Consider the following 22035-nt stretch of genomic DNA (forward strand, 5'->3'; position numbering starts at 1 on the left):
TCTGCTGTCCATAGCTATAGCCAGCAGGCAGCAGAGTATAATTGAGCGGAAAACACTTTTGTTCGTTTCCGCTTACAACCCAAAGGAAGCAATTCCTGAACATAAAAATAACATAGCCTGAGTCACTTTGGGACGTTAAACTCCAATAAACCAATAAAAATCTCAATGACCATAGCAGATTCAATCACTAGGGTTGTGTCGATCATACTTACTGCATAGTTAGTCAACAAACTTGCCATCATCAATAGCGCAGTGCACCTTATGGTGAGAAATGCATGTGTAGTCTCTTGCTCAGATGTGGTGTTGAATGAGATACGTTAGAGCTCTAATGGTGCTCGCGTGCTTTTCAGGATCCCTCGAAGCTTACGTGTATGCTTCGTGACAGTGCACAATGCACTGAAGGCCACATGCTCGCGTTATCGTTGTGTATGTATGTGTGAGCTCGATCAGCAGTTCGTTCTGCAGTCTGTGGCTGCCCTTGGCAATTTCAGTTTTTCTCGCACCCACGAAGCCTATTTCTGCCGTACGCGTGAGTTGGAACGAGATGCAGATGCACGTGATAAAACCAGAGCCCCTATCGAAATAGTCGGGGGTGGAAGTGGCCTGCGCTTTCACTTTGCCACCATGCCCACTGATGTAAACTTTCAGTTTTCTGTTTCCGGCCACTTTTTCCATCCCTGGATGTGATGCCTCTGGTTGGAATGATGTTGCGGTAGTTCATTTTTCGCAGGTGCTTTGAATGTGGAAGAGTTTCCGGACTGTCATTTACTGTTTTCTCACCAATGCAACCACCTTTCTGCATAGAAAAAAAAGTGTGGTGTTCCCCAGGAATAATGTATGAGTCTTGCTTATTTTGATATTTCCCTTAAGTGTCCCTTTAATATTGTGCTTCTCTCCATGGCTGCAGGATGATGTATGTGGAGTGCTCGCCCGCGCTGTGCCCCTGTGGCGAACAATGTGGAAACCAGAAGATTCAGAAGCACGAGTGGAGCCCAGGCCTGGAGCGCTTCATGACCCGTGACCGGGGCTGGGGAATACGCACGCGAGAACCAATCAAGGCTGGTAAGTGTGATGTTTAATAGTGCCATGCTTCATATAGCACATGCATGGCACTCTTTATGCTCCACTTTCTGCGCCAGCACCACGTGTTAATGATTGGTTATCGGCACCTGTGACGTGTGGCTGATGCATCGTGAGGTTGCCCCCACTGTTGCTTTGTTTGCCCTTCCTGCACGCACGTGGTTCCCTCTTACACACTCCCTTCCTGCTCTTCCCTCATCCACCTGGCGCAGTGGCTGAGTTGCTGTGGAGTTCGCCTGCAGTGACCACATTTCGATAGAGGCTTAAATGCAGGAATGCCTGTGTGCTCTACACTGTCAAAGCACATTAAAGAATCCCATGTTGTTGAAATTAATTTGGAGTCCTCCACTGTGCTTTCTCTCATCGGTCATGTACAGCTTCAGGGTGCTAAGACTGCTGGGCGCGACATACCGTACATGCCTCCTGCCCCTCCTCTCCTGCTTCACACTTGTGATGGGAGCTACAAGATGGTGGTCACATGGTCATGTTATGAATTTTAGCTACCTATATCTAGCTGTTTTATTTTACTTGACCATTTTGGTCACATAGCAAGGTTCAACTGCAGTGGTTTCTGATGTAATTTTTCTTGCTGAAAAGGTGCTGAAGAGATCACGGAGTGATCACGGCTCCCTCTCACTCTGGGCTTTCAGGCTACCCACTGCTCACAACCAAACCCTGACTTGACCCCGTCCACAATGCCTTCGCACGTAACAATATCATTCTGATAGGTGCCATGCTTCCCTGCATGCATCCTGTGTCTGTCTTTATAACTTTGCTGTTTCTATTCCAATTCATAGAAGCAAGCGGTTTAGCTTTGTTTTCCAGTGTGGATATCTGTGCGAAGTGTACACTGTGTTGTGCTTCCAGTTCGTTTGTTTTGCTGCTTTCTTTTGTGTTGCAGCTGTATCATGGTGCCGCTCTCGCGCCATTTATGAGCACAGCCACAGCGCCCTTTTGCCGTATATACTCGCATAATGAAACCACTTTTTTTCCTGAAAAATTGACTTCAAGTTGGGGGGTGGAGAGTGGGAAGGGGGGGGGTCATTATGCGGGAAAAATTTTTTTCGGGTGATTAAATCACAACATGGATAAAAAATGCAATCGCACCCTTACCTTTATAGAAAAACCACGGATGCGATGTGAACAACAAAAAATTTGTTTCACACACTGCTTGGCTCAGTCTCGCATTGTCACTCGGCCTCACTCTCCGAGTCGAGGCTTTCGCTCGCGTCGCTCGCACCTTCGTCGTCGTTGTCGTCATTTGAGCTTCCAAAATCCATCGCCAAAGCATGTCGATGGTTGGCCTTCGTATCTTACCAGTCGGTGTCAGGTCGTGGTTGCCCGCTGCCATCCACTCAGCGTACAGCCGCTGCACATTGTCCTTAAATGGTTTGTTGAACAGAGACGTCAAGTAGCTGCAGCACTGAGGTTAGGCCACCCGGAATTACGGCGATGTCTATTCGCAGCTCGCTCATTTGGCACCGGACGTCTTTGTCTAAATGGCCACGAAAACTATCTAAGACAAGGAGCGATGGCAGAAGAAGGGCCCCTGGTCGCCGTCCCCAGACTGTCTTGAGCCAGTTGACCATCAGTTGTGCCGACATCCACCCTTTCTCTTGGGCACGAATGTGAATCCCAGCCGGAAAGGTGCCGTTTGGAAGAGTTTTCCTCTTAAATATAACGAACGGTGGCAGTTCCCTGCCATCCGCCGTAACAGCGAGCATTACGGTGCACCGCTGTTTCTCGACGGCCGTTGTACTCACGTGCACTTTCAGGTCCACAGTGCTGTTCCGCGGCGTATCAAAGTTTATCGCCGTTCGGTCGGCATTCCCAATCTGAGAAAGCAGGAACTTCTTCTCCTCCCGGATACATATCACAAAGCGATGAAACTCGCGCACTTTGTCCTCATAGTCCGCCGGCAGCCGCTGACATAGCGTCATACACCTTCTCAGGCGTAGTCGTTCCGACGCGTAAAGCAAGTTGTCCAACCCTGCTGGTTTTAAATTCGAGAATAGGAATGCCGTGACTCCTTGCAGTGGCCCGTGAGTGGTTCTGAATGAGCTCGTGAGATGCAGCACATCCTTCGTTGCGCAGCCTCTTCACGTAGTTCAGCACTTCCTCCACGTGAGGGAACTTGCCTTGTTCGGGCCCTCGAAATGCGCGCCGATCTTTTCCGGTCTTATTCAAACACTGCTTCATGTGTATGTTCCTGTGCACATTGTGTCATCGTGCAGGTGAGTTCATCCTCGAGTATGTAGGAGAGATTGTAAGCGAGCAGGAGTTTCGGCACCGTATGGCTGAGCGCTACCGCAATGACGAGCATCACTACTGCCTCAACCTGGACTCTGGCATGGTCATTGACGGCTACCGTATGGCAGGGGAGGGACGCTTTGTCAACCATGCCTGCGACCCCAACTGTGAGATGCAGAAGTGGTGAGATATGGGATTTCGCTTTCCACCTTCCATGGGCTAGTTGAATGCAAATCTTGTGCCTTTGTAATCACAAATCACAAAGCTTGGCACACAGCTGGAAGCTATAGAAGTGCTCTACAAATATGTCAGTAGTTCCAGCTGTTGCTTGTTTGAGCATATATACGTTGTCAGTTGTGCTTAAATTGGGAGGGCAGCACTGATGAGGTGCTTTTCATCAGATGTCCACATAGCATTGGCTGAGCATTGTATTCTTATTGTGTTAGGTCAGGGATGGACTGTAAAGCTGTCCCTAACGGAATCAGATAATAAAACAAGTGTTGCCTTGCATTCATTTTCCTCAAATATGTTGCTGCAGCACGGTCAATGTACACAGCATGACCCACTGACATTACATGCTGCTGTGAACATGCTAAAAGACCCCATACGGCCAGGTTTAGTTCAGAGCCTTCCACTACAGCATTTTTCCAGACCCCTTGATGTGGCTTTGAAATGCAAGTACACTGTACAGGGTCAATCACTTTTAGAGGGAACGCGGCTCCGCGTGGTTGCACACACGCGGATCACCATTGTGACCAAGCCGGTAGCAAACCTGTGCAAAGGAGCAGATGACAAGAAGCACCATGTTGAGGTCTCTCTTTTTGTGCCCCTCTGTGCATTGATTCATGAACGGGTTAGATGCAGTGGCACTCCGCAGATACGTGGCCACGCGGAGCCGTGTTCACTCTAAGTGTGATTGACCCTGTACATTAGCTCTAACTGAATTTAAAAGGCATTTGCTGTTTTAACTAGCAGTGCATCTGGTGTTTAGCTAGGCAGACACTGACTAAACTGGAGTAAACAGTGTGCATACCTGCAAAAGCAGGGCCTATATCTTCAGGATGGCCAGGGAGAGTTTGTGTGTGGCAGCAGTAACCTTTTAAGTTTTGATGACAAACTGTAGTCAGAATAATAAAACCGGGTCATGCCACTGTTTGTATCAGGTAGCTTGCCAAGTGTGCTTGGTGCTTTGTTACAGCAGCTGTCATGATTGGACAGTAATGAGGAGGGTCACCCCTGAGCAGAGCACCTGTGAAAACAGAGTGATGGGAGTGGACAGCCTTTAGATTGGTGTGAGAACATTTTAATCTCGCCATAGAAGTTGCACACAAGAGACGTAGTGAGTGAGCGAAGGTTAGAGGGTGTGGCTCTTGGGCCTAAGGGGTGAAGGAGGATGGGAAGAGGTGGGTTACAGTAAACTTAATAAATATGAAGTACAAACAGAGAAAAGTTTCTCAAGAGAGACAGTGTTAAGATAAACAGAGCATAAACTTTTTCAGTGCATTGTAAAAATTTGGGCCTTCTTTCTAGCATTATTTTGTTACGCAACCCAAGCACCTGACTGTAATACTTAAAAGGAGTCCTCTGTAGTGGCTCTGCAGTGGAGGAGACATAACTGACAAAGAAGAACATGCAGTTGCATTGAGCATGTGATGGCAGCTGTGATGGCAAGCTCAGACAGCGCCGCTGCTTGTTGGGCATGGTGTGGGAGGGTCCTGAAGCACTCGCTTCTTCCTGCAAGTCCCCTCTCTTAATCTGTTCGGTCATTTCTGCCTTGTGAAAGGCCTGCCTTATGTCTCGGCTTTGAATTGTAGAAGCCTCGCAGCCGACATTTGGCTCACATCGAAGCCGAGATTGTGCTCAGTACCGATCAGCGACAAGGAGTGCTCTTTGCTGAGTGCTAGAGTAGGCGTGCTCTTTGGATCACAGCTTTACCTGCAGGCTGCTCAAACCCCTGGCTGGTGGCTCTTCTTTTTTTAGCTTTGACAGGCTAGATTTCAACATATTTGAATTTTGTAATGAAAACTTGAGCTCATGAATTGAACTCTGTTGGCATTGAATAGGTGGGCTTGATTTTTAACCTAGAATCTCTTTGAACTTCTTGAATCAAGCTGTACAAAATGTTACTTGTCCACTTTGTTGCAGGTCTGTGAACGGATACTATCGTGTTGGCCTGTTTGCTCTGAAGGACATTCCAAGCAACACTGAGATCTGCTATGACTACAACTTCCACAACTTCAACAATGAACGCCAGGTGAGAGAGAAAGCTGTAGTAGTTGCGCTTGCTGCCGTAGATTCCATGAAATTTATGTTGTGCAGATGTTTGTGAAATGTCACCTCCAGTCTTTCATTTCGTAAAATGGGTATGTTCTATCTCGAAAACAAATGTGGTTTCAGCCAAGCATAACATTATACCCAATGAAGTAACAATATGATTAATGAATACAAAATTTCAATGTGTGATTGCTGTTGTAAGAGTCTGAGCAAATCTTTCATCTGATTGTAGAGAGAATGGAGAAAACTGCTGTGGTAATTCTAGTTCGCTTTACCTGCTGCTTGCAGTCATCAAAACTTAACCAGTGAATGAAGTTGCACCGTGTAGCAGTATTGTGACAGTGCTGTCGGAGACGTGTCTTGGCCCCTGTCTCTATCCGTTGCACGCTGTGTAAGCACTTTGTGGGAGACAGCAAGGGGCGGTGGATTCTGGCCTGTGACAGGTTGATATTTGTACACACGGTGGTCAGTCAATTTAGGTAAGAAAGTTAAAAATGGTACATGCTATTCATTTCCTCAGGTTTGCAAACATGTGTGTGTGGAGATTTATCATTTTACTTCTTGATCAGGAGGCAAAATTAGCATTGGATCGTGAAAACTTTGTCTAAGTGGAACACCATGTGAAGAATTATACATTATGGTGAGAACTGTCACACATTGGCTCTATTGGCAACTGGTCTGGAATTCAAAATGTTGTTCTGACAAATTTCATTGGAAGCGGGGTTCAATTGTATTTATGCATGTTGATTACACCTTCTGCATTTGAGTGGCTGGGTAAAGTGTCAGGAGTGTGTGAGAATTGAGGGAACATTGTGTGCCAGCTTGCTGTGCACTTTTGTCATGAGTTCTATTTTTTACATGCAGCACACACTTCACGTGAATGTTGGGTGGCTTTGCAAAGAGTGAAGGGTTACTCATTATACTTTGGTTCGTGGTAGCATGAGGCGCGTTCTCTGTAACCTAGTGCTGCGATTTTTCTTGATCAACAGCAAGAGTGCAAGTGTGGGAGTGGCCAGTGTCGGGGCTTCATTGGAGGCAAGAGCCAGCGCCTCAACACACAGGCCAAGGACAAGGCTAAGGAAGGCACCAAGGGCACTTCAAGTCGCTCCGTTCGAAAGCAGCAGCGCGAGCGTCATCGGCTGCGCCAGAAGCGAGAGGTGCATCTTTTGCTATTCTCTGTTTATGTGTCGTTGTCTTGCACAATACTTTTTAGCCGTGAATATTTCAGGTTCTCAGTGAGCATCAGAGAAGGCAATTGGGGGTTCAAAAATGAGTGGGAGTACAGTATTATGACTTGAAGTGGATGAGTCATGTAGCCATGTAGGAGACTTCTTTATGAATGTGTTGAAAACAGTGAAATATGGTTACAACGGTTAATTTTTCTGGTTGATCCACATATTGCACTGCTGCATTGCCAAGCGAGACTTCTAAAATAAATGGTCTTGAAACACAAGCTTGATATATGACCTAATTCATATGTTTAGATAAGATGAGCTCACAGCTGCATCTGGTCTTGTCATCCATCCGGGGTATGTAAGAGGCTTTATGGAAAAGCCACAGGTGGGAGACACTAGGTGTATCTTCAGGGAAACCAGAAGGTCTGGAAACCTTCATTTTAGAGTGATTACTGTGTTTGCTGCTCATGTGAACCATTCGTGTGGCAAGAATTTCATTTTTCCGTGTTCAACTGTGCTTTCATTTGTGATCGTGATTCCTTAGTGGAAAGTGAGCAACTCTAGTCTTCGTCCCCAAACAGGGAACCAAAACTGAAGGCGGTACGACAGTCACAGAGCCCACAGTAACAGCGCGACTAAGCCAGCTGCAGCTGAAGCCACTCTCTCATCAGCAGCGGTGCTTTGTCCAGAAACATCGCTGCTTCCTGCTGCGCAACTATGATCGCGCCAAGCGATCCTGTGCCAACAGACCGTCACGTGACCGGTGAGTAACCGTGCATCATGCTTATACTCTTCAATGCTTATGCTTTGTTCAAGCTGCTACTTTTTGTTTGCATCTTATCTGAATGCTTCTGTAGTTGGAAGATGTGGAGGAGGCACTTTTTACTGCTCACTGGAGGTGTCAGCCTGGTGATCTGCATGGCAGGCTACTTCAGATCAGGGTGATAAGAATAAAGTGAGACTCACAGAAACCTCATTAATGTGTACTTCGTGGGGCCACAGAAAAATTATGCGCAAAGCGACAGTACGCCCTAACCGAAGAACGCTAATAAATATATCAACTGACATGGTTAAGAATGATACCTAAGGTATTCAATGAAGGAAAACACATGCCAGAGCTTTTATTCACATTGCATCACAGAAATTCATCATCTATGCCTGCCCCCAAGGCGACCTCGCAGCTTCCTAAACGAGGCACTTAAACCAGGTCCCAACTGCTGTATTAGACTCACATTTTGGCGAACAGGCAACACACGTCTAGTGCGCACATACAGTAGGGCGCGGGCTGTCTTCAGCTTCCTCGGCGGCATCTAGCATTGGATGACGTTTCACCAGTGATAGAGGCAACAATTTTATTATTGGACCATGTTGGAGGAGTCTCAACTGCACTATCTCTCTAAATATGAAAAAGATGATAGTTTCTGCAGCACCTTCCCGCTGCAAAACTTCTACGAAGAGCCCTTCACAGATGTTATTGCCGGCAGTGAACAACGCTCGAAACTTATCCCCAACGCGAGACACGCTGTGGGGAGGTGATGTCACTTGGGAAGCACTAGACTGGGAAGCATGTGGTCCATGCCAACACCAGGGACGTGACAATGCAAAGAGGTGGGCCAGATCACAACCATGCAGTGAGGCAGGTCAGCCTGCAGCACAGCAACGACAGCTACTGCACATAGAGAAAGAGAAAAACGAAAGTTTGCTGTGGCCAACCTAAACTGTGGAGTCAGTGTTTACCATGCTGCGAAGAAGCCAAGTCACATGACAACGATAAGCAGTAGCAGTAGCAGTGGCGATGGGTGCAGACCGTTACTCCATGAGGCGAGTCGGGGACTTCATTCGGCCATGTCCTAACTGGAACTACCATTGCAGTGATTGCGCCTTAACGAGGTTTTACTGTACTGTGTGCCTGATAAATTTTAACAATGCTGTGGCTGTATTACACCAGGCCCCAAGTTAGTGGAGTGGTCTTGCGCAGTTTCAGTGTCAGTGTGGGATAGCACTGAAGCAAATGTTGTCATTGTTCATTACCGCGGGTTTTCAGATGATGGACAGACTGATTCTTTTGCAAACTTAAGCTCACAGTACAAACTGAGCAGCAGTACAGTTGACAAGCAGTTGGTAGTTGAATTTCAGATGCAGTAAATTACTACTAGCCTGTACTTGTTCACACTGTTTTACAATTTGGCTCACTAGGCGGCAGTAGTGATGCAGTGATTTCCAAGGATGCTTTCTGTTTCATCATGAATTATTGGGAGAGACAAAAGTGTTTACTGGAAAAAAAAGGGGGGGGGTGACAAAAACAAAAATGAAGGCAGACATACAGGAGCGAATGGCCAGCCTTGTTTTACTCTTTTATTTTTTGAAGTAAGTGTAGTGAAAGGGCACAAGAAAGGCAGAAGGGGATTGAACTGTCATTGCCCCTTGCCCTTTTTGAGTTCGCATATTTAAATTCCATTTCACATTCAATGTTTATGAGGCCCTGTTTCACTCCTTTTACTGTGACTGTAGTTTGAATGCCTGGCCCCTGAGTGTTGGCTGCCCCTCTGGTGTGTGCAGGCAAGCGCATGGGGGAGGATCAGAGCTTGCTGCGGCAGGTGGTAAGAAGCATGCTGTGCACCCTGCCAGCTTGGGTGCACTCACAGCTGCATCCACCACTGGTGCCGAAGAGGAAGAAGAGCGGGAGGAAGAGGCCTTCCGGACACAATTCACGGCACTCAACACGTCCAGGTCGGTGCGCACCCGGCAGCTGGCCCGGGCACAGGAGAACACCCAGCTGGCACGCACTGCACGCTTGGCCCAGGTCTTCCGAGACATCTGCAGCTCTGTGCTGGCCTGCAAAGGTGCCTCCTTTGTTGTTTGCGTATGAGCACGAAAGGAGCTAGATCAAGGAAATGCTGGTCGGAGAGCAGTGTTCAATCACTTGTTCATTTAGGGAGGGGAGGGGGGGGGGGGGGGATAAATTTTTGTGCTTTCCACAGTCGATGTTCTGATCACTTGCTGTGCCAGCTGCATACAAAAAGGGGTTGCGCACAAAGATGTTGGCTCATCTAAAGCATTGGGGGGCATGACATCGTCGAGATAGCGCGAGTCAGGTGCATTACAGTGTTGCTCGCAGTGGCGAAATGAATAAAATTAAGACTTGTGTGCTTGTGCAGCAGGGAGCGCAAAATATGCAAGTAAAATTTTATATATGCCAATGGGTACTGAAGCTCTCGTGGACGTCCTGCGGACGTTTAGGATGTCTGTGGGACGTCCAAGGGAGTTTCGATGCCTTCTGGGTATATATATATATATATATATATATATATATATATATATATATATATGCATATAAATTCGGGTAATAAATTATCGGTGCGCAAATTACACGAGTAAATACTGTAGTGCTATTTTCTTTGGGTGCACAGTGCTACACTCAGTACACGTCCACTTCTTTGATAATTGGGCTTTGTGTGATTGGGGCAGGTTTCAAAATAGAGAGAGCCAGTGTTGTTGGTCTTGCGTCTTTCTGCCATCCTGTATTTACACCTATTCTGCACTGTTTGTTTTCAGATGAGAATGGCAAAGTGCTGTCGACGCCGTTTGTCAACCTTCCATCAAAGCGAAAGTAAGTTACATGATGCTTGTAATGTTGTAAGTAGGCTTGCATGCTTGTGAGCATAACCTGACAGGCCTGGTCGTGCAGTAGAAGATATTGACTATATTATGGAGATCCTACAGCAAGTGGATGGTCAGACTCCTATGTTATGTCATGTAGAGTTATGTCACTCTTTTGGGCTTAATGTCAAAGCAGTGTTTGTGTACGCAGCCACGATGTGTGTAATTTTTAGTGTGCTAGCATTATATGACTCGCTAGCAAAAAGGCCATCCATTCTACGGATGAATCCTCCACCTGCTAGTTGCCACCTGCCACAGTTGACAGGTGGAGTGCACTAGCACAAGGTGGGTCACTAGTGATAAAGGCATTGTCTGTCCTGGTGAAGCCTAATCCTGCCAGCTGCCATGGTTGGCAGGTGGCAAAGTGGAGAAATGGAAATCTTCCTCTCCATTTTCAGAGAAGAGGGGAATTCAAGTGGGAGAGAGAAAATGAAAGTGTAGCTGTTTTTGTGTCTATACTCCATTTATACATAGCATGAAGTGCTGCCAAAGCTAGCATGCCTCTTCATTCTGGCTATATCGGCGCCCAAAAACTAGTTTGACGTATGTCCGAAGTGCAGACAAGCATTTTTCAATGTTCCAAAGGTTAAGTACCTTGATAGGCGTCATCCTGCACTTAGTTTTACCTCTTTCCCATTTTTATCCTGCCTCTCGCTGAGATCTTGAGAAGTAAGAGTGGCATGTGGTTGAGTGATACACAGCTGGCATGCAGATTTGCTGACTCCATCCACGTCCAAAAAGTGATTCATCATCAGTGAAAATTATAACCAGAGCACTCGATAACTGAACGCTGGACTGCCATGACCGTGATTTGCAATGCCAGACGTGTCGTCTTATACTGCTCCAAGTTTTTGTCAAAACCCTTACTTCTAGAAGTACGAGTGAAATGCAGCAGAGTGGTATGTTTTCGTGGGCGCACCACTTGCACAGCCTCCATGATGTTGCTTGGTAGGTGTGTAGGCATGGCACTGCGTTTTTGTCAGGATGCTGTCCTCTGAGCAGCAGGCAGCAACAGTTCTAAGGAAGAATGCACTGGTGTAACTCGTTTGTGTAGCAGCAAGTTTCGATGCTCAGAAAACGTTCCAAGCCGTCAGCTTTTAGTCAAACTCTAGCGCGAGCCATATTTTGGGCTCATTAAAAGCACATTAATTTGGTGGGTTTGTACGGATGCATGAGTGCTTCTGAAGTGAGAATCTCGTAGGCAGCAGTCATCTAGGCAAAAGTGGTCATGCAGCACTACTTCCCATCTGCTCCAGGCTGAGGGGCATGCTGAGTGCTTGTTTGGCTAAGCAGGCTAGCAAGGCGCTAACATAGGCCAGAGTGCCATCTCACTGTGATTAAATATTGCTCCTCCTCCCTCCTAATTTGCATAATGTTCCATCTGCTTTCTATTGCTAACTGCACAGGCAATAACTGGTGGGGCTAACGAATGCACTCTTGGCACGGTTAATTCCTGCTGTCTCTTGTACTCTGACCCGGGTGCGACAGATCTGTACATTTATGACCCGTCATAAAAAAAAAAGAACACAAGGCCCTGTGTTTGGGAGAACAACAGTAGCATTGACCACTAGGGAGCGGTCAATGTTGCGAGGTCTGAGACCCCTTGCCATATCCCTAGTATGCATCGTGATGGTCACAGTTCATGTGGGCTTGACTGCACTGCAGTGATGTTAGTGTATTTAATCGCATATTGGTCCATGCTTTGTGTAGGTCGACACCCTAACTTTGGCGACTGGAAAAGAAAAAGGGGAGGGGGGAGGGTCTCGAATGTCATACGGGGGGAAAAAGAGGGGAAAGCTTGAATGCCGTGTGGTAGAACGATGGAAGCTCAAAGCTGCCAACATGCAATTAAAGTGTCCGGCACAGCACACCACATATTGGAGCTGTAGTGGAGCTGTGAGAAACTTACCACTGAAGACTGCTCACTGCACTGAGTGCAAAGATAATTTTTCTGAGGAACGCTTATGTGAAGGCACTGGTTTTGCGGTAAACGTGCGAAGTTGGAGCAGTTTTGTTGCCATAATTCCTCAACAGGTGCCCTGACTACTTTGAGAAGATCCACACACCAATCGACCTCAACAATATTGAGAAGAATATCATCACGGGGGAGTACAAGGACTTGGAGACTTTTGCAGCTGACTTCAACCTTCTTTTTGACAATGCTGAGGTTTGTAACTAATTTTGTCATTTACAGTTAGCTTAGTGGCAGTTTTTGTTTATTTGTTTTTAGAGAACACAAAAGTTCATCAAAAACCGCCGAGATATGTGAGACAGATACTGCGTTATTTCCCTTCCTCAAAAAACCAAACCAAAAACTTTTTTGTTCATTGTAAAATTGTGCAGAGCAACACTAGCAGACTATTTTTTTTACTTCAGAATTTTGTTGTTCGTTTTTGAGAACAAACCTTTTCCCCAAAATGAAAAAAAAAAAATGTGTTTTAGTTTGCTAATTTGCTGCATAGTCATTATGAACAAGATTCATTAGCAGTCATACTGTGACTGCTTGCTCACCCACTTATTTTGTTGCTGTGCACAAAGAAGCGTTTAGATGGCATTTTTAAAAAGTCTTGACTATGTTGTGTCTGAGAACCGTCAGGTGAAGTAATGCAGTGGATATTGCTAGATAGGGAGCACTCAGGACAATACTTAACTTACTTAACACGTGTCACAATACTTAACACGTGTCACCGATGGGGCTTGTGAGACCCAGGTTGCCCTTCCTGAGCAGTGCGAGAAGGAGTAGCTTCTGCAAGTCTCATTTTTTCGCACATTGTTCTTCAAAAGGCTGCCATTTTGCATATAGGCCTGCTCTGGTCCAGGTCATTTTCTTTCCACTCATTGTCATTTTTGCCCAGTCATTGATCGTTCGGTGTCACCCTCCTCTTCCTTACAACTGGAGGGGGGTTGGGAGGCGGTTTACATAGGGTAGTTCGCTAGAGGGAAATCCCCCCAAACACCACCTGGCAGGGGAGGCATCACACAGACACTACCGGCGCTGCCGAACAGATTCCACCTTAATGGCCCTCCTAATTCTATCGCACTAAAATTATTTGCCTGAACTATAAGGTAGTACTTTCCCACAGAGGGATGGGGATTGTATAATACTATTCTAGTTGCATATTATTCTGATTATTTTTGCTGTCAGTGTCGCTGGAATTGCACACAGAGAGGTGGATGACAAGAATTTAGCAGGATTGAACAAAATAGTTTTATGTTAGAGGCCTTACGTTTATTATTGTATATTGCCGCGTATTATTTGACTCTGAATATAAGTCAGTTTCTCAACTCGCAGACCTTGGGACACCATCTATTTGAGATGGCCATTTTTGGAAAAAAGAAAAGAAAGGAAAAAAACTTTATATACTTTTATATACTTATATGAGGCAATATATGGTGCATGCCTTCCATCCACTGCATACGAGCAAGAGAGCACACGGAGTGGTTGATTGCTCCTTGAAGACGGTGTGCGATAAAAGGGGACCTCTTTGGTCTTGCTTTCCATCTCTACATTAGAGATCTGTACTTATTTAATGCAGCGCATTGTTAACAAAATGTATGAACGTGCAAAAGAAAAGCAAAAGGAGTGAAAGGAGCGAAAGGGCTCATTTTGAACCCAAGTGACAGCGACTGCCAAGCTTTTGTAGCTTGTTTCATGCAAAGCATCAGGGCACATTAGCATCAGTAGGTCTTGCTTACCTGCATTTGATTTTGTCATTCATCCGCTGGGTAAAAGTCTTCGTCTTCGGTGCCATTGATTTTAATGTTCTCCAAAGTGCACATCAGCCATCTACTACTCGCATGCATTGTTGCATGTGTTGTCTTTTTCCTGTGCTGTGGTCGTTGCGCCGCCATTCATTTCATCATGCACAAACTCGCCCCATATGCTTTATTCTACCGCTCCACCTTCATACTGGCCATTTTCGAATGCCAGATAGCAATTTCTTTGTTGTTTCTCGTTTATTCTACCGCTCCACCTTCATACTGGCCATTTTCGAATGCCAGATAGCAATTTCTTTGTTGTTTCTCGTTTATTCCTTTACACCATTGAGCAAGGAGACTGCTCGACTCCCGTTATGTTGCTTCCATCGACAAACAAGCAGGATTCTCACATAGGCTGACCTCAGTAGCAGTACCCCGTATCACCACCATATTGGATCCATTTAGGTGCCCCCTCAATGTTGTGAAAATCACCAGTAGATGTAGTGATGTTGACACCTAACGGTACACTGGAACTCCACTATAGTAAAACCCCACGCAAACCGAGCATTTATGACAAAGTAACGCAGAAACGACTTGGTTAGGCCTGTGCAAATAATCTGTAATCCCAAATATTCGGTCAAATAGTCAACTATGCGATATTCGATTCGATCCGAATGTTTGGTATTTGTAATCTCTAAATACAATTCATCTCAAGCGAATCACGTTTCTTTGATATATATGCTGGTTAGAGTTTTAAGGGGTCACTCTTTCTTGTGTGTAACTCAGAGTTCAGCAAAGCTTATTGTCATTCACTGGCGCTTTAATTGACATGAAATGTGCAGCTGTATCACAAGGACAACACAGAACTGATGACATCGGTGGGCAAGCTGAAACGTTGTTATGAAGAAGCCAAGTACCTGGTGGTGCCCATTCTGGAAGATATTCTTGGAGAGCCAGTGCCGTCGCACTTCAGCACTTACTCGGCCAATCACGGTGAGTTCCTCTTATTTTCTCCCGCGTTGTCATGTATGCATCTTGACTGAACAGAGCATGCCTCTTCACACACTCTTGTTATGGCAGGAAAGTGCTCTCCATGATCAGGAAAGTGATTTCCATGATCACCTTTCCTTTTTTCTTACTGTGCCACCTGATACTTCGTCTAAGGTTCTTTTGTGTTTTAAGAGGTAAAGGTGTCTTTTCTTTAACCCTTTGAAGGTTTTTGCCGTATATGTACGGCGGTGGTTTTCTGTCCCGCAAGGTCTTTGCCGTACGGGTATGGTTTCGATCTTCCGTTTGAAATTTTGCGCCAAAAGAACAATGCGTGCTCACTGGGGGGTGCTGCCACCTATTAGGACTTACAAGAAGTGTTTGGATTTTGTGCTGCCTTCTTACGGAGATAAGCAGAACTTATGTCTAGCTTTACCGCGGCGGCCATGGTGTAAGAATAATTATTCTTACACCGTGGCGGCGGCACAGACTGCGGCAACACCCCTTTTGTAGTTTTGGTTTCGCCGCGTGATCGCAACGGAGTCGCGCGAAATTTGAGTTTTCTTTTTGTCAGCACTATCTTGCAGGGGCTGCCAAAGTTGATTTCTATCTTTATTGGCGCTGCTCTTAGCTTGCTTATCACCGTTGCTATTCTATTGAACATTTTCCAGTTGTGAGTGATGCTGTCACCAAAGTACTGTTCCTAACTTTTTTTTTACTATTTATTCTCGATTATATACATTTTGTAGATTCAAGATCCGTAATAAAGTAATTTGACCACCTGGTAAAGTTTTCTTCAAAATAATTCGACCCTCAAAGGGTTAAAGCGAAAGCATTATATGCCTCATGCGAAGGAAAAGCCGTCACTGGAAGTTGTCTGAACCACGTCCGCAATGTGTCCACAGGAAGTGGTACCTCTCACATGACCTCATACCTCAGAGTCAGATTTAATTGTGTGATGACTGTGTGGTGTAGCATGTAGTAACCAATTAAGGAATAAATGAAATAGATGTGTGAGGAATGATTGAAAGAAGTGATGGTTTTCACTACATTTAGCGAATACCCCAGGTCTAGATGAGATCCCAGGGATGGCATCATCGGTTGACCTCAGTGTGGTGGCAGTATTCCCGACTACATTTGCACCAAAATTTTGAGCAACTGTTTGTTGTACAGCGCTCTGGGTGGTGTCACAGCATTTCTCTTTGCATGTGGCTTACAGGTTTTAGTCAAGTTGGAGGCTTGCTTGTGACAGGGGTTCGGACCAATGACATGTTCACCTTCAATTGCATGCTTTCTGAGGCTTTATCTTTTCCCTTCAGGCAGGGTTGAGGTGTCCCAGATGTCATTACTGTGCCCTTTCCTCTCCTCAAAAGCCAATTTATTAAAATTGTGAGGCAATGGTTCTTGGTGTCCTCGTATGTCATAACCAAAAATCGGATATAACGAACAAGACTGGATATAACAAAGTGTCATAGTATCTCATAACCGCAAACTGTGGAAGTGCTGTAGTAGTCAGACGCAGCAGCAGCAACAAAGGCAATGCTTTTTTATTTCTCCACTAAAGAAGACTTCAGTGCCCTTGTAATTTTTTTTTCTTCTTTTCCTTTAGTGGTTTGCGAGTACGAAATTCTTGATTTGAAAGAAAATAATATAAAACTGACTGCTGATCAGATCCGTGAAATACACATACTGTTAGCTTGAATTATAAATGAAGTGCTTGAAAATGAAATGAGCCCATCATTATCATGGCATTTGAATAAAGGTCAGTGCAGCAACTTTGCCAGGGATATTTTCTTAGCACATTGATTGAAATTTGTGGAGCTCTCAATGTCATCAATGCAGTTGCTTTAGTGGGTCCATTCAGGCTGACTAGACACACAGCAACATGCAGATGCAGTACTTTCCATGTGTGCATTTTTGCCACATGCTTGCAATCAAATTTGACAATGAAAGAGCAACTTGATTAAGTGATAAATCGAAGATCAATTAAATTTCTTTTTATGTGCTGTCGATTCTGTGAAGCTGCCATGCTTTACAACAGCCAGGATACCCATTCAACATGTCTTTATTCTGCTGTACTGCATGAATACCTTAAGCTCTTTAAATTTAGATTTTTTGCTACCTTGACAACCATATTCAACACCTCTCAGCCACCCAGATGTACTACCAGTTTTTAACACACGAACAGCCGTATGAGGAGAGGCTCCACCTAGGACCCATGGCCTGCGAGGTGCTTCAAATGGCACTGTATTTTATAGAGTATAATGGCAACCGAGATGATGGGCTTTAGTTTGGGAAGAATTATGTCTAATATCCGCTCCACAAGACTGCTCTGTGCACAGAAGCAAATCTTAATCGCCTTTTTTTTTTTTTCTGAAATCCTTTTTTTTTTCATTCATGATTATAGACAAATACTTTCCATATTAACAAGGCACAGCAGCACTGCAGCATTGCAGTGTATGGTGTGCTGTCCCATTAGGACTGCATTCACAGTCATCGCAACTGAAATTAGGCGCAGGTGTAGATTGCGGCAGTTCTTTTGGTTTTAGCGGAGCTGCTGGAATGCCACAGTATGCTCAGAGTTTTCTCTCTCCCTTTTTTGACCTTGGATGCAAGTGTGCTTTTGTAACTTTGCAAAACTTGAAATTGGCTCTGTTCACTTTTTTTTCTTTCTCGTGATGAAAAGAAAAACCTGCGGAGGAGGACGAGGAGGTGATCCGGTGCGTCTGCAACATCTTCAAGGACGAGGGCCTCATGATCCAGTGCGAAAAGTGCTTTGTGAGTGTGTGGTTTCTTGTTTTAGTGTGACTTCAGTGCTGTATGACAGGTGAAGTTGTTCATGCCTGGGAAAAAAAATTCACTGCAGTTCATTGTGGTATTTTCAGGCCTTTTCAAGGTACTATCGCGTTCAGACTATTATGGGATGCGTGTTCTCGCAAAAAAGTTCATTGCAGCCAAACCTCGCTGCCCAGTCGCGTGGTATTGTTGCCAGCGGATAGAGCATATACAGTCGAACCCGCATATTTCGAATTATTGGCTATATCGAACACACAGATTACCCCCTTGAAAATACTATGTAAAAGTATAGGACAGTATAGGAAATCCCATTTTTGCCGGACATTGGATATATCGAATGCCGCGTCGCACCGCGCCCCTGGAAGGTGCGCTTTCCCCAAAGACATTCGTGTCCAGTCCTCAGCGGAGAACATTTCCGCAGTCAGTCAGCAGGCTCTTCCTATGCGCACACGCGGCCGCCGCCTAGCGACGGAGACACAGGGCTTTTTTTTTTGTTCCCCCGTTTTTGCGCCCCGGCGGCGCGAGCTTTCCCGCTCCTCTTGTACCGCTGGCGTGTGCTTGGGCAAGGTCATTGGAGCTCAGCGAAGAGGGTGCGCGGCATGGAGACGCACGGCGACGTTTCCAAGCCACGCTTCCTGGGGAAAGAGAAAACCAGTTGTAAGTGAGGAGTCTGGCACGGTCGCTTGTGGGTCTGGAGAGATGAGAGCGCTCAAAAAAAAGAAAGAAAACCGAAGCATAGAAAAGGGGCGATTGCACCCAGAGCGCCCTCGACGGCACATTCTGCTGATCTTTCTCCCTGCTCTTTCTTTTCCCTTTGTCGTTCCTTCGCAGCCGCGTTGACTGCCACTCGCCTTCTGCGCCTCGTGTGTTTTTGTTGTGTGCGCCTTGTGTTTCAACACGCTGTGTGTGGCGTGTATGACTGCTGTCATCTGGTAAGCTATGGCATCCAAGAGGAAGAATCTGGACTTTGCAACAAAGCTTGAGGTAATCCGGCGTGTTGAGAATGGAGAAAAGCAGTCCTCCGTGGCAGACGCATTCGGCATTCTGTGGAGTACTTTAAGTACGTTGTTAAAAAACAAGCAGGAGGTCAAGCTTAAAGCAAGTGAGGAAAGTCGCTTGGGAGCGTGTCGTGTGCGCCCTGCTGCTTTTGACAAAGTGGAGAAGGCGCTCTGTACGTGGTTTCTTGAAACCCGAGCGAAAAATATTCCCATGGATGGCTCGATGTTAATCGAAAAGGCCAAATGGTTTGCTATGGCTCTTGGCAAAGAGAACTTTTGCGGTGGCGCTGGGTGGCTGCAATGGTTTAAAAACCGCCACGGCATTGTAGGGAAGGCCATTTCAGGCGAAAGTGGGGCTGTCAGCAGCCAGGAGATGCAGCAGTGGCTTTCTGAGGAGTGGCCGAAGATCACTGCGAAGTTTTCGCCTGGATAAATCTTCAATGCAGACGAAACTGGTCTTTTTTGGCAAATGTTGCCGAATAAGACACTCGCTCTTCGTGGGACCTCATGTCACGGCGGGAAAATGAGCAAAGTGCGTGTGTCAGTGCTGCTTGCGGCCAACATGGACGGCTCGTGCAAGCTACGGCCATTCGTGAGCGGAAAGAGCAAGTCGCCACGCTGCTTCAAGAACTGCAAATAGCTTCCCGTCCGCTACGGCTGTAATAGGAAGGCCTGGATAACACGTCAACTTTTTGTTGAATGACTGCAGGCTTGGGACACTGAGTTGGGCAAGTCGGGCTGCCGAGTTTGCCTTCTGGTAGACAACTGTTCGGCCCATCAAACGGCTTGCAAGCTGCAGCACATCGAACTGAAGTTTCTCCCACCGAACACCACAGCGAGACTGCAGCCTCTCGACCAGGGTATCATAAAGGCATTCAAAGTAGGCTATAGGAAGCGACTTATTCAACGGCTCCTCGTAAACCTCCGCATCGCAACCGATCTAAAGATTGACCTGCTCGGCACAATCCAGGTGATCACCGGCACTTGGAGCGACGTGAAGCAGGCCACAGTAGCCAACTGTTTTGGCAAAGCAGGCCTTGAAGTGGCCGGAGATGAATGTCCGGAAGCTTTAGATGATGATGAGTGCTTGGACGACGCGTTTCGGGACTTGTCCAATTTTCCCGGTGCCGTTCCATCCGAAGTGACTGTTGAGGACTTCATTAACGCTGACAGCGGAGTTCAAGCGGTAGCCGACCTCGCTGATGAGGACATTGTGGCCAGAATAGCTGGCGTTCAAGACGTCGATTCCAGCTACGACGAGGGCAACCCTGTTGTTGAAGAAACGCGTCCGTGCACAGCCATTGAACTGGTGTCAGCGTTCAGCCTGATTCGGCGCTGTTGCGGCGAAATGGAAGGCACTGGGCTCTCGCACCTGGGCAGTCTCGAGAAGATCAAGACCAGTGTTTTCAACTTCGTTTCCCAGAGGAAAAAGCAGCCCAAAATTAGTGATTTTTTTTCCGTGAAATAAAGCGCTTTCACATTGCGTGCCCATACTATGTGATTCGCGGCTGTTTCAAACAGTAAGCCACAGTTGTTATGATCGTGAGTGCAGTTTTAGCCTATATCTGTATATCGAATTTTTGCTATATTGAACAATTTGCTGATCCCCTTTGAATTCGATATATCCGGGTTCGACTGTATGTCCCCTTATACCTGGACACATTTCAGGTGACTGGGTTGCGTGACTGTGGAGAAATAAAAAATTTTCCGCACACTCACATCCCTCAAACTTTTGATCACGATAGTGCAGTGAAATCGCAATTTGCACTTTAGAAGACCGGGAAAAAAAAAAAAAAATCATTCGAATTATCCAATGGTCATATCGATTGGGCCCCCAGAACCTGCCAGAAATAATTTGTATCATAGTGAAGCTATTTGGTGCAGGACTGGCTCTGATTCTAAGATGGAAACTATGTGAAAGTTCCGTCAAATAAATGCTTTACCACGTGCATACTGTCGGCAGCACTGCTCCAAAATGGTAAGGGCTTCCATGGCCTCCTTCATGGTGCAACGCAGTAGCAGTGGAGCCTCTTTGCACGGGCCATCGTCACATGTGTCAGACTTCACAGCAAGCATAGTGAACATCTTGTGACGAGCACACATTTCTGCTGCTCTACAACAAAAGGAAATGCACACAACTTTGCACATGAATGGAGAATTATGACAGTGATGACAGTCTCTTTAAAACTGGATATTTGTCGGGCATCTCATGTTGATCTTTCCTGTTGTCTAGGTGTGGCAGCATTGTGACTGCATGGGAGTGAATGGTGACATAGAGAACTACCTGTGCGAGTTGTGCAATCCACGAGAAGTCAACCTGGTAAGCTGTTGCATCTTATGCTGGCAAAATCTGAACAGTGCTTTGTAGTTTGTTCATGCTTACATTTTTCGTGAATGCATTCAGCTCACTTAGCCGTCCATTTCACTGTGGAACGATGCATTTAGCTGTGCAAACAATTGCGTTCACTGCTTTAACTTAGTGTTAAGTGCTTTTTTTTTTTTTTTTTGTACAATGTAAGTGTAGATAGTCACACTTTTTGATGATGCGCATTTTGATGTGATCTTACCAGGAAATTCCCCTGGGACCTCCTGTGGCTGAGGGTGATCCTCAGTCGTACCTGACACTCCTGAAAGGGAGTCTGCAAGTTAAGCAAGGTGAGCGAGTGTTTGTGTTAGCTTGAAAAAATTAAGCAGTACAGATGCGTGCCTCTGCAGGTCCCTCTTCATGCTTTGCATTTCTGTAAGCTGTGCAGAGCTATAATTAAAGTTCTAGGTTCAAAGGCTTGCATGTACTATCAGCAAGAAATGAAATGCGAACAGTACAACTGAACCATGGACTGCAAAATAAGCAGCTCTTAGCAAGGGAAAGCTGAATACTAGCTCCTGCTATTTTAATTTCGAAGGCACGAAGACTCTTCTTTCAAAGTGTTGTTCAACCGCGCTTGTATTTCCAATACACGAGCTCATACGTTGGTGTTTTTGTGCTGCCATCTCAGTTTTCTTGTTCACGTTTCATTCGTTGCTGATAGTACATACTGTTTCCTGTGTGGCTGTTGGTGGGGAGATGGCACTAGAAAGAACTCATGCTACTGATGTTGAAATTTTGAATCATGTTT

At 45.9% G+C, this 22035-nt stretch overlaps 1 protein-coding gene across 2 annotated transcripts in view; it reads left to right on the forward strand.

Moving 5' to 3' along the window:
• ash1 (histone-lysine N-methyltransferase ash1) overlaps window positions 1-22035 on the forward strand; it is a 67457-nt gene that overhangs the window by 32122 nt on the left and 13300 nt on the right. For both annotated transcript variants that reach the window (XM_089543151.1, XM_089543152.1), the window contains 12 exons: window positions 908-1062; window positions 3315-3513; window positions 5476-5584; window positions 6594-6761; window positions 7361-7542; window positions 9339-9622; window positions 10335-10389; window positions 12474-12606; window positions 14981-15131; window positions 17812-17903; window positions 21153-21239; window positions 21490-21574. In XM_089543151.1, the coding sequence (XP_089399277.1) occupies window positions 908-1062; window positions 3315-3513; window positions 5476-5584; window positions 6594-6761; window positions 7361-7542; window positions 9339-9622; window positions 10335-10389; window positions 12474-12606; window positions 14981-15131; window positions 17812-17903; window positions 21153-21239; window positions 21490-21574 (1700 nt within the window). The remainder of the gene's footprint in view (window positions 1-907; window positions 1063-3314; window positions 3514-5475; window positions 5585-6593; window positions 6762-7360; window positions 7543-9338; window positions 9623-10334; window positions 10390-12473; window positions 12607-14980; window positions 15132-17811; window positions 17904-21152; window positions 21240-21489; window positions 21575-22035) is intronic.

This window comes from Amblyomma mixtum, chromosome 5 (genome assembly GCF_055824585.1).
Source record: "Amblyomma mixtum isolate Tamu chromosome 5, ASM5582458v1, whole genome shotgun sequence".
Classification (NCBI taxonomy): domain Eukaryota; kingdom Metazoa; phylum Arthropoda; class Arachnida; order Ixodida; family Ixodidae; genus Amblyomma; species Amblyomma mixtum.